At 42.5% G+C, this 12647-nt stretch overlaps 1 protein-coding gene across 16 annotated transcripts in view; it reads left to right on the top strand.

Moving 5' to 3' along the window:
- Nucleotides 1-12647, top strand: part of PTK2 (protein tyrosine kinase 2) — a 253622-nt gene that overhangs the window by 98163 nt on the left and 142812 nt on the right. For all 16 annotated transcript variants that reach the window (XM_059901755.1, XM_059901758.1, XM_059901756.1 and 13 more), the window contains one exon: nt 8654-8741. In XM_059901755.1, coding sequence (XP_059757738.1) covers nt 8654-8741 — 88 coding nt within the window. The remainder of the gene's footprint in view (nt 1-8653; nt 8742-12647) is intronic.

Raw genomic sequence — 12647 nt, forward strand, 5'->3', positions numbered from 1 at the left:
AAGAGGGTGTGTGCTTCTTACATATGCAGACTGTGCCAGTTGACGTGAGCATACGAGGATTTGGGTGTCTGCGGGGGATCCTGGAACAATTCCCCTGTGGATACTGAGTGTATTTCCTTCATTTAGCCTCCTGTTTACCAGACTCTTCTGGTGAAGGTTTTCCTCCTCTTTTACTGACCATCACGGTCTGTCTTCTCCTGCTTAGCCTTGACGTTTGGGGCTGCTCCAGTGACCTCTTTTCCTCTTTCTGCCCACCTTAGACCTGCCTTTGGCATTAAATTCACTCTTTATTGGATACATGCAGGAAACCAATGGACAGGTTATTGCAGTAACCCAGGAAAAATTCACAGAAGACGATGGCTGTGGGGAGTAGTACTTGAAGGAGTGAGAAGCAGCTGTACCGAGATATGTTTAAGGTAGAGCTCACCGCATTTGCTAACAAATCTTTTAAAATGTGTAGGTCGTCCCTGCTCAGAAGCTCCCGGGAGCCCCCCGTCACCCCTGGAGCCCACTCTCAGCTTGTGATTACTTCCTGGTCCTCGTCTCCGTCTCCTGCTCCTCCCCTTCCTCCATTTGAGCGACTCTGGTCCCTTTGAAACTTTAGTATTCTGTTTTCTTAGATACTCAGGGTAGGGTCTCATTTGATGGTCTCTTCTCTGTTGCCAGCCTTCTTGCTTGTTGAATACAGTAACCCTTCATCTCACTTCTCCTTTTGCCTTTATCTTTTCCAACTTTTCACTTGGCTTGACCTTGGCCACACTGGCGCTCTTACTGGCTCTTGAACAAACCAAGCGGATTGTTCCTGGTGCCTTTGAACTTGATGCTCAACTGCTGTGTGTACTCGTCTGCCATTTCTGGCCTGGCTTGGTCCTCCCTTCGTTAGGGCAGGTGCTCCACTGTCACCTCCTCCCCAGGGCCTTTTCCAGCCTTTCTGTCTACAGAGCCCACTGCCCGCCTGGTACAGTCTCTCTCCCTCAGGGACTCTGTTGTATTCACTGCTCGGTTCTGGGCGTGCCAGGTATTTAGTAGGCACCCAGTAAAAAATATTTTAAGTGGAAGTTGAATCAGTGATAGTGAAATTATCAACTAGGAACTGAACAGGACTAGTTTATGTTAGTAACAGTCTTCACATTAAGACGCTTCTTGCTGTGTGTCAGACATTGCCTGAGAGGCTTGATGACCTGCCCGTGGTCACACAGCTTAAACGGTGGCAGAGTAGAAACTGGGTCCATGCACCAGCTCGCTCTTTATTCCTGTGTTAGGTATGTGACTACAAGAAACAGAACATTGACAATTTGCTGGACACCTGAAGCTAACACAACATTGTAACTCAACTATACTCCATTAAAAATTTAAAAAATTGAAAAAAAAAGAAACAGAACATTGAGACCTCCTCTCTCAGTCCATGGGTGGACATGTGAAGGCAACTGCAGCTCTGGCTTTAGTTCTGAGAAGTAGGATGTTAATATTCAAATGAAAGTGCCAAGACTCATCAGAATAATTGGATATTAGTTTCCATTCCTGTGGGGTTTTTGAACATAGATTTTTCTTTTTTGCAGTATCTGCTATAGTATCTCTTCATAGTGTTAAATAAACCTGAGATCTAAACTTGTTTAATGGAATCTTCAGTTCTTCTAAGACCTCAGTAAGCAGCTGCAGCACACACATTTGGTCGTAACTGTCTCAGGCAGGATGGCCTTACAGAGATGTCATGACGTGTCATTGGGGAAAGGAAGGGCTGATTTGATAAATGGCTATCCTCGTAGGAAGAATAACAACAAAATTAGATCCTATCTTGAACAATACACAGAAATCCACCTGAGATGGATTAAGTTTAAAAAAAAAAGAGAAAGCTTAATGGAAAATATAGTTGAATGTGTCTTTGGCCCTAGAGTAGGAAGGTTTTCTTAATACTCCAAAAACGTTCACTCTGAAAGACGAGAATAATAAATTTGACTTTAATGAGGTGAAAACATTCTGTTTATCAAAAGGTGTATTTTCAAAACTGCAGAAATGGTAATTCCCTGGCGGTCTGGTGGTTAGGACTCTGTGCTTTCACTACTGAGGGCGCGGGTTCAGTCCCTGGTCAGGGAACTAAGATCCCACAAGCCATGAGGTACGGCCAAAAAAAAAAAAGGTGCAGAAACAAGTTGCAACTAGGATAAGATATTCTGCTGATCAATATGAAGTCTCAAATTGGCATGAGACTTGAAGCTATTTTCATAAAAGAGAAGACAAGTTTGACTAGTAATCACAGGAAGACACTGTCATCTTTCTCAGTGCTCAGGGAAGTACGAATCTAGGCCATTAGATTCCATCTTACACTGTCTGGTTGGCAAAAAGTAAGTTGTCTGACAGAATTAATAGCAGGAGAGGTTATGGATCTGACAGGATCTTGCCTGCCCTGCTGGGGAGAATGTAAATTGGTAAAACCATTTGGGAAAATGGCATAGCGTCCTCATGACATGCCCTGCTCTCCTGCTGTTCCACTTCAAGTTCTGTCCTCGAGAGACTGTCGCATTTCTCTGCTAGGCTAGAGACCCAAGAACATTCGTAGAATAGGCAGTGATGGTTAAGTCAGTTGCAGAATATTCACAGTGGAATGTTACTCTAGTCAAAATGAACGATCAGGACTTGCAACAGTGTGGATAAATCTTAGACAGATACCATTGTGTGACAAAAGGCAGTCCCAGGACAGCTGTGTGAGTGCACTAAACAGCAGTACCATTGAGTTGCACACATCAAAGTGGTTACTTTCGGGGGTGGGGGGGGTGGTGCGCCACTGGCTTGCAGGATCTTAGTTCCCCAAGCAGGGATTGAACCCGGGCTCTGGCAGTGAGAGCATGGAGTCCTGACCACTGGACCGCCAGGGAATTCCCTAAAATGGTTACTTTTTATGTGAATTTTACCTCAGTTAAAAAACGAAAAGTCCCAGGAGATGACACACAGCATGATATACTTTTACAAAGTAGAAAGAAAAATAAACCTAAGAATATTGTTGGGAACACATCAGATGGGTAAGACAATATTGAACATGTAAATAAAGGGTCAGGGGAGATGATCCGTCTAGAGCCTCTGTGGGGAGAGCACCCTGGCCCCTCCCGTCCTCGTAAGAGCCCTCAGGGACTTGGGTGGACTCCTGGGGTCCTGAGGCAGAGCCCGAGGCCACTGCGCCGCATGGACAGGCACGGGCCCTGCTTCCTTCGCAGTCTTTCGGGGAGCAGGCACTTGCTCATCTGTCCCTGGGGTCCTGGGAGATCTCGGTTAGGTGGATGGTGTGTGCTAGGATCTTGAGTCAGCCAAAAAAGTTTGAATTACAGTACTATACCTACTTTATAGTGTAACAAAAGGTATCTATCATGCAGTTTTGAGAGATTTCTACCAAACAGATGTAAACTTTAAAGTTTTGCACCTAGATAATTAAATTCTAGTTAAATTTTGATGACTAAATTTTGGTTATCTGGAATCACCTACATGGACTGGTCTGACTTCTGAGCAGGTTAATCAGGTATTAAATGGCCCAGTCCTTTTGGTGTAGGATTCAGGGCTTTGAGAGCCAGGTCTGAGGGGGAGGCTCTCTCGGCATTTGAGAGAGAATTGTGGGGCTTCTGCAGAGCAAGTGGGAAAGAAAGTCCTTTTCATCGTTATCAGATGTGGTTCACATTCTCCTGCTCACGGCTGTTGGGCAGCTCCTCGCTCTGCAAAGGGAGGATTTTTTTTTTTCAGACCTTTGCAGGAAAAAAAAGTCTTTTATATAGAGGAAAGGTTTCCCTTTTCAAAGATGACAAAAGAAAATGACTAATGATAGCTTAGGAAGTTTTAGATTGTATTTTGATAGCTTTCTATGTTATCTTGAAACAACATTCCGTGTGCCTATACCTTAATTTGAAAAGCTAGTCTTTCATTATAACACTGAATTCAACAAGAGTTCTTTAGAAGATTTAAAGCAGTAAGAGAGTAAATAGAGGAACATTCTGACAAGTTTGGAAGTGACCCCTTTAAAAAACAGGATGGACTTCCACATTTGCTGATTTATTAATTGAACATTTATTGGATACTTCTGCACCAGACACTGACAGCACAAAGATGAACAGATTTCTGGCCGGTCTGTGGCTACACAGAACTGCTGTTTATTGACCAGGCTGGTTTAAAACTCCTTCTGGTAGTTATTTGTTATCACAGCTACAGAATAGTCCGTCTTAGGTATGTGAGAATTTCTTCTTATTCTCAATATGTATCAAAAGTTGCAAAAATAGTACACAGAAATCCTGTGTACCCTTCAGTCAGCTTCACTAAATGTTAAAATCTTACTTAAACATAGCCCAGATATTGAAACCAGGAACTTAACATTGATACAATACTATTAACTAATCTACAGACATCATCAAATTTCACAGTTGTCCCTCCTCTGGCCCAGGATCCAGATCAGAGCACCATGTGTCTCAGTGTCCTGTTGCCTTGGGTCTTTTCTAATCTGGGACATGTCCTCAGGCTGTCTTTGTCCTTGATGACCTTGACCCTTTTGAAGAACACTGGCTGGTTGTACCGTGTTCCTCAATTTGGGTTTGTCTGGTTTGTTTTGTTTTTTTTTTTTTTTTTTTCATGATTATATTGAGCTTATGCATTTGGGGAAGAGCACCACAATCAAGATGTTGGTTTTCGCACTGCATTTTAGCAGGAAGTCTTCGATGATGCTATGACTCATTTTACTGGCGGTTTTAACTTGGATCATTTGATGTAAGGTGGTGGCCAGGTTTCTCTGTTATAAAGTTATTATTGTCCCCTTTGTAGTTAAGTAATATCTTCTGGGGAAGTACAGATACTGTGCATATACTCTGTTTCTCACTGTATTTTCTCCCACTAATCTCAGCATCATTGGTGATTCTTTTTTGCAGTATTCATTACTGTAATTTTTGCCAAATGGTGAGTTTCTATTTCTATCCTTCCTTCTAGGGTTTTTAAACTGGAAGTCTACTGTAAGAAAGAGCTGTCCACACCACATTGTTTATGAGGGTCATCTGTGTAGTTTTCGTGAAATTGTACGTTTGTTTATTTCACTACTCGCAGTCTGGCTAGTTAATCCTTCTCGCTATCCGGGTTATCAGATCTTCATCCAACTCAGCTTTTCAGAAACATTTCCTGCTCCTCCCCATCAGTCGTCCGTTTGCATGTGGGTGTCTTGGTGCTCACAGTTGGAGGTAAGACTGAGGCAGTTAGTTGTTGGTGGCATTAATGTTAATGTATTACTTAGTAGAAGCAAAAGGATGGTTTTATTTGGGACATGTTGTAGTTAGCCGCTGCTCAGAAATCCATGGAGTGGCCTAGAGCAGAGACGTGGACATGTGTCAGGACACAGCCAGGCTCTTAGCAGAGTAGCAGAAGTATGAGGAAAACGGTGAGTTTCACGGAGGAGAAGGGAGTGGCGATGCTGGCGCGAGAGGTCCGATAGGCTGTGGGCTTCAGGTGCTGCGGTTTAAGGACTGGGCTGAGGTGTTTGGACTGGAATTAAATTCGGAGGCCTTGAGCAAAGTGTCCGTAGGGTTGTGAGGGGGAATATGCTAGACGGTAGTGGGCTGAAGCAGGGACCAAGACCCTTAATAGGATCTAAAGACCTTGCCCACCCCCATGACCAAGATCAACTTACATTCCTCTCTGTTTCTAAGCACAGGTGCCTTCTCGTAGTTTCATTCTGCCTCTGGGCATTCAGACATGTTGAAGTGGAATCCCAGGTCTGCCTCCTAATAGCTGTGGGACCTTGGCAAAATTACCTAATTCCCAAAACTCTTTTCTCCCCCATCTATGAAAATTGGGTGAAATAGTAACCTGGTCACTATTTCTGGCCAGTCCCCTCCTGGCCTCCCTTTGGTCCCTGGTGTCTGCTCTACCTAGTACCACCTGGCTGGGCCTCAGTAATGCGATGTTACTGCTCTGGCCACAGTGCTCCTGGAGCTTCCTTTCTCTCTGGGATGAGCCCCACCACCATGATGAGCAGGGTCCTGTGAGGTCTGCCAGCTCCTGATCCCACCCCTCCTGGAAGCCCTTTTAGTCACTGCCCTCGTCAGTGGGCTATAGCTGCATTTGCCCCCAGGCACCCTCTGGCCTCAGGGCCTTTACACATTCTCCTCCCTGCACATAACTGCATAACTCCCTTCCTTACTTCCTTTACATCTTCCTTCAGGTATCACTGAGTCAGAGTGTCCTTCACCAATTCCCTTTATAAAATAGTACTTCATCATTTGTTACTCCCCTTATTTGGCTTATTTGCCTTTATCACATTACCTACCACCTCAAAGATACTTATGTGTTTGCTGTCTGGCTTCCACCACAAAAATAGAAACTTTTTGAAGGCTGGTACTTCGTGCCTTTTTTATTCACTAATGTCTTCCCAGCCTCTCGAATTGTGCCTGTAGATGATTGGTGCCGAAGTAAATCGTTGTTGAGTAATGACTGATGAGGTAGATAAACCGTCCAGATGGTTGTGATGATGTGCAGTGACGGCTCATTCACTTCTCCCGGCGTCCTGATGAGGAAATTGAGGCACAGAGAGGTGATGGCAGACAGTGAACAAGTGAGGGAGCCAGAATTCAGGCGCAGGCGGTCTTGATCCAGGGCCCACGTTCTCTCTGCTTCTTGTGGGGTTGTTGCTGATGAAAAGAAGTCATCTGGTTAAAATGCTTATCACAATTTCTGTCGTATCCTGAGTAGTCCCTAAACGTTAGTTGACATCGTCGTCAGGATGCTGGGTGTTAAGAGCGTGGGGGTGGAGCCAGGCTGCCAAATGTTTGACTTGCGGAGCAGTTTTTGTTTGTTTGTTTTTTTAAAATCGTTAAAATGGAGTAACATTAATACCAAAGCCTCCTGCAGCCTGTTTGATCCTGGAGCTTCCAGCCTTGGAACTGGTTGCTTACTTTTGCCAGCATCGTTCTCCTGGTCTGCTGAATGTGAATAAGTACACTTTTGTTCTTTGATTATTATGTTGATTAAGAGAAATGGTGCATATAAGGTGCCTGGTAAGTCCTAAATTCAAAATAAATGAAACCTATTGTGCTTCTGTAAATAGTTGCCCAATGTAAAATATCTGCAGTAAGTTATTGGAACACCTTCAGAGAGCAGAAGTACAATGGAACCTCATTGTTTGGCAGTTGTGTATTTTAATAAGACGAACACTTAAAAATCTCAGCAGAACTTGTGTATGTGTATCTTGCATTTTTTCTACCCTTAATTGAACCAAAAGAATTGTACTGATTACTTTGCATTATTTTCCCTGTGAGCCTAATACATTTTTAAAAGATCAGTTTATGAAACTTCTAGAAAAAATTCATATCTTTATAACCTTTGTGTAGGCAAATATTTTATAAACAAAACACTAAGATAATTTATTAAAAAGAAAAGGAATAAATAGGACTGCATAAAAATCACAAACTTTCTTCCTCAAAAGATACTGTTAAAAAGATTTTAAAAATAATTTTTAAAAGGTACCATTAAAATAGTGAAAGGCAAGCCATAGAGTGGGAGAGGATATTCACTAAGCCTAACAAAGGCCTTAACGTCCAGAACATGTAAAGAATACCTACAAGTCAGTGGTGGGGTGCGGGGGGGGGGGGATGACACAGATGACTCAGTAAGAAAGGGGCAAAAGCTTTAGCAGACACTTCACAAAAGAAGATAACCAAAAATGGTCAATTATCAAATGAAGAAGTGCCCATCTGTGTTACTCATCAAGGAAGTACTAATTAAAACCACTGTGTGCTCTTGCTGTAAATATCAGAGGTCCTAAAATGAAAAGGTTAGAAGTACCAAGTAGAGGTGAGGAATAGTGGAACCGGAGCGCCCGTGCTGCTTGTGGGAGTGTGCATTGGTACAGCTCTTTACCTTAGTCTCTGGTCATATCTGCGCTGCCTAAGGTGTGTGCTCGTTAGGATCCAGTGATGATGCTCCTGGTCTACGTCTGGCAGAGATGTGTACATACGTTCACCAAAAGGCGTGCATGCGAGTGTTCATATGGGCGGACACACACATACACAGAATGAGGCACAGAGAGAGCATTCTGGTGAAATTCGTTTGTTTTGACCATTCTTGAAGTTTGGCTTCCTGAGCAGAATTACTTTTTTAGAGGAAGATAAAGAGTGCTCGTAGCATTATTCTTAATAGCCCCAAGGTGGAAACTACTCAAACGGCCATCACAGCATTGTGGATGAATGATTGTGGTCTATCGTACAGTGCAGGACTGTCAGCTGTGAGCAAACTGCAGTTACTCGATAGCGAGGAGTCTCACGAGCATATTGGTGAATGAAAGAAGCCGGACACACGAGGGTACCTCCTGTGGGCCTCCAGGCATGCAGAGCCCACCTCTGGGGAGTGGAAGGTGGTGCTGCCCCTGGGCAGTGGGGCTGGAGGGACTTCTGGGCGCTCTCTGGGCTTCTCATCATGCTCTGTCTCCTGCAGAATCCTCGAGCTGTAGCATACTCACATGCACGTTTTTGTGCTGAAAAAGAAAACATTTACATTGACAGATTAATTGATTATATTTTAAATTATTTTTAAAATGATATTTCAGAGTAATTGGCAGTGCCATACTCAAAATAATATTGTAGACTATGAATTGAGAAAATGACTTATTTCTAATTGCTTTATTTTGTTAATTTTTTTTTAGATATGAATTGAGAATTCGTTATTTGCCAAAAGGATTTCTAAACCAGTTTACTGAAGACAAGCCAACTCTGAATTTCTTCTATCAACAGGTACAGGAGGATGCTTTAATAACACATTTTTTCTTTGTTTCTTTGAATCCTGTTTATTTCATGGTTTTATTTTAGAATTAGATTAAACCTAACATTTGGGAGAATATAAATTTGTCACCGTAGGGCAGTGAGATTCTTATAATTAGTAGGAAATTATGAATTGTTGACACTGTGAATTTTTGTATGCTTGGGCAAATCTTAAAAGATACTTCTTTTAAGTAGAGACAGGAAGTCCTAAGTGACACAGCCATTGTTCTGTCTTTAATTCAAGTGTAATTATCATGGCTGAATATCAACAAATTTGTCAGATGTTTATTCAGAGCCAACTATACCCATATAATCTCAATAGCACTTTGCACAACAAAGCAGAATTGACTTTTTTACACTGAAAGGAGCTTTCTTTTTACCCCATATTAGTTAGACAATAAATACTTGTGGCATAAATGAACCAAAACAGTTTTCCAATCAAATAAATGTTACTTGTAAGTATTTGTGAAGAGTTCAAAAAAAGTCTAATGAATATCAGCGAGACATTTGTACATACAATTTTGCAATTAAATACGCTGGGAAATTTTTTATTTTAGTAAAATTATTCATTAAATGTCTACTCGGGGTCAAGAATGCAGAAATTAATGACATAATCTGTACTTCTCAATTCCTCAGTCTAGTGGATTTCCTGTAAACAGCACCTTTGTGTTCAATCCTGTGCTGTTTGTAAGCACAAATGGTGTGGCCATGCCTGGGCGGAGGTGCTAACACAGGGGAGGTTTGGGGTCCAGGCGGCTCCCCTGCAAACTGTCCTTTAACGCAGCGGTCCCCAACATTTTTGGCACCAGGGACCGGTTTCGTGGAGGACAGTTTTTCCATGGACCGGGGAGGGGGGGATGGCTCAGGCGGTGATGTGAGGGATGGGGCGCCGCTCACCTCCTGCTGTGTGGCCCAGTTCCTAACAGGCCGTGGGCCGGTACCAGTCCGTGGCCTGGGGGTTGGGGACCCCTGCTTTAAGGAGTCTCCAGCTTTGTAGGTGAGGAAGAGAGGTACTTAGGAAAAACATGGTGCGTTTAAATCTGAGCTAAAATGATTTGAAAGGAAACAGGTGAGAGAGATGGGACCACATCATGTAAAGAGAGGGTTTTCAGTTTTCTCCTGCAGTTAATTGGGAGCATTTATAGAATTTAATTAGCAAATGTCATGATCAGAATTTTTTTTTAAAATAAGACCGCCCTGATGTGATGGCCGTAGCAGGGATGGATTGGGTCTTAAAAAGGCTGTAACCGAGTGGGGGCTCGTCGCCCATTTGGGCAGGAAGCTAGAAAGCTGGGAGGTCCAACGGTGCGGTAGGAAGCAAATTTAGTGGATGGATTTGCTAGGACTAGAGACTGAACGAACTGGAGCGTGAAAATGAAGAAGAAAGAGGCCGACGGCGTCAACCCAGGCACTCAGTGTCAGGAAGGAGAAAAGGTGGGTGGGATTCGGTAGGAGGGCCAGGTAGATGGTTTCATTTCCCTGTTGAGGTAAGTGGATATTCCTGCTTTTAAGATCCAACCTGTGAGAGCAGCATCCAGCTCTTGGGATGTTTTCTCGTCCGTGAAGTAGAAGTCATATAGGAAATGTAAGGTGTTAGGTGAGGTACTTGTGGGAACTTTTGAAGATTTATAATAATATGGAGTCGAATGGGAGAGGGAGTTGCGTTCAACGAAGCAGAGAGAAATCCTGTTGGGACTCCAGCTGAGCATGTGTGAGGCCTACTCATTACGGAGCGGTTTCAGTTTACAGGCTGCCTCTCTTCTACGTCCCTGCATCTGGCCCTCTAGCCGTCTGCCGAGCTTCGTATTTTGGTGAAGGAGGCGACAGAGTTTAGTTAACGGATGTATTTATATTGTATTCTTCTCTCTTGTAGATGGTCTATATCACTGGTATCTATATCTATATCTGTGACTCCTTTAGTGACATTGATTTCCAGGATGCATGAGATGGGCCTAAATAGCTCTCAGTTATTCCTTTTTATAATTTCTAGGCTAACCTAAAAGTTGGCAACTTTTATGTTCCTTTCACGCTGTTACTAGGTTGTCCTACTTTTTCCTTTCGGGAAACCTTGCTTCTATGTATATGATTAAAAGCTAGCACACGTACCAGTGTATCCCAGATTTTCTTTTACTAATAGGACGTATCTTACTGCAGTCTGTGGTTCGGGTGAGTGGCCCCTATAAAGCCCGAGAAGTGTGAGGTGTTGTTAGCCCACAGACTGTTCCCGTTCTGCGTCTCACAGCTCTGTGACTCCAGGTGCCTCCCTTAGTTTCTTCACACGTAGGTATATAACACCTCCTGCATAGGGTCTTTATGTTGATTAAGTGAGGTCTGATTGTCTACCATATACCTGCCCCATAACACCTGGAATTTCAGTCTGTACACAGTACCAGGCTTTTGAGGATTCAGCGTTTCCACTTGGGTGTCACAATACAAACGTGAGCTGCACACTGGGGGATGGGACACACCTCTTCCTTCCCACGTGCTCTGTATGCAAACCTTCCAGCCCCTCCACCTCACCTTCTGCTTTCATCCATTTCTAGAATTTCTCTTCTTCAGCCTATCCCCTTTTAAATTTTTTAAAATTGTTAAATCTTATGTTACAGTTTTAGAAGTCCAGAAAATATTCTAAAACATCACTTAAATTATCTCTGTCCTAATAATTACTTTCATTTTGTGTATGCTTTTATAATATCCTACCAAGTACTTGTAATTTAAAGGAAATAGAAGTGTGGTCATAGTAACACCTCTTTCCCGTGCTGATGGCCGGTGTTACTGCTTATCCAGGCCTATAACTAGTGAACTGCGAATGCTCTGTTCATGGGTATGGAAGTTGTGATGTTAAATGCTATTGTTTAAAACAGGCCATATAAAAAATAAAGCGTGTAATATAGTTCCATTTATGTGAGAAAAATGTATATTTACCTTCATCTGACAAAGTTTTAGAAATAGTATGATTTTTGCATTGCTGCTTTGGCAAGTAATTTTATATTTATTTGACTTCTTGTGATAATCTTTCAGTGCAGAGTCTATCCTGGTCTGTGCATGGAAGTTCTAGAACTAGAATTTATTTATTTATTTCTAGAACTATTAGAGGGGATCCAAACGTTATCCTACCCAGGCAGTACCCAACTTGGGAACAGATTTAATTTCAGTGTTGAAAAATCAGTTAGGAATTCAGAACTTCCTCCTATTTAAACAAACATGCCAAAAAAAAAAGTATAAATAAAAAATTGGCCCTTCAGCTATTTATAGCCAAAGTCTTTTGAACTGAGAATGCAGCTGAAATATCTGTAAGAACTTGTGTGTGGAAATTTTCACCAAATTCTGAGAGAAATTATTTTATAAGGGCCTCAGAATTTGATGACACCCACTATTTAATTTTAAAGTTATTTAATATTTGATGCAAATATGTTAAGATGCATACACATATGCATACATATAACTTCACTGAATTCCAAGCTAAATTGATCCACTTTTAAGGGGCTCAGGTTTTGATGACATGTTTAGATTCTGTAACATCTGATACATGTGTTCTTTAGTAAGGTGTGATACTTAATAATAAAATGAATACCTCTGACCCCACTGCCTAGAGGAAGAGAACATGCCTGATGTTTCCTGGTCCCATGTGCCTGTGACACCCCCCCATCCCATCCCCTTCACTCCAGGCAGACAGCCATGGTCCTGAGTTGTGTATTTATCATTCCCTTACCTTTGTTTGCTAGTGGTCACGTTTTACAGCATACGTGTGCACATCTCAATTCTGGCCTTAGGATAGAAGCTGACTCTAGCTCTCCCCTGAGCCCTCTGCATTCCATCATTAGTCTGAGTAGGTTTTTTGGTTTGGTTTTGTTCGTTTGTTATTCAGCTCATAGAAGC

This window comes from Balaenoptera ricei, chromosome 17 (genome assembly GCF_028023285.1).
Source record: "Balaenoptera ricei isolate mBalRic1 chromosome 17, mBalRic1.hap2, whole genome shotgun sequence".
Classification (NCBI taxonomy): domain Eukaryota; kingdom Metazoa; phylum Chordata; class Mammalia; order Artiodactyla; family Balaenopteridae; genus Balaenoptera; species Balaenoptera ricei.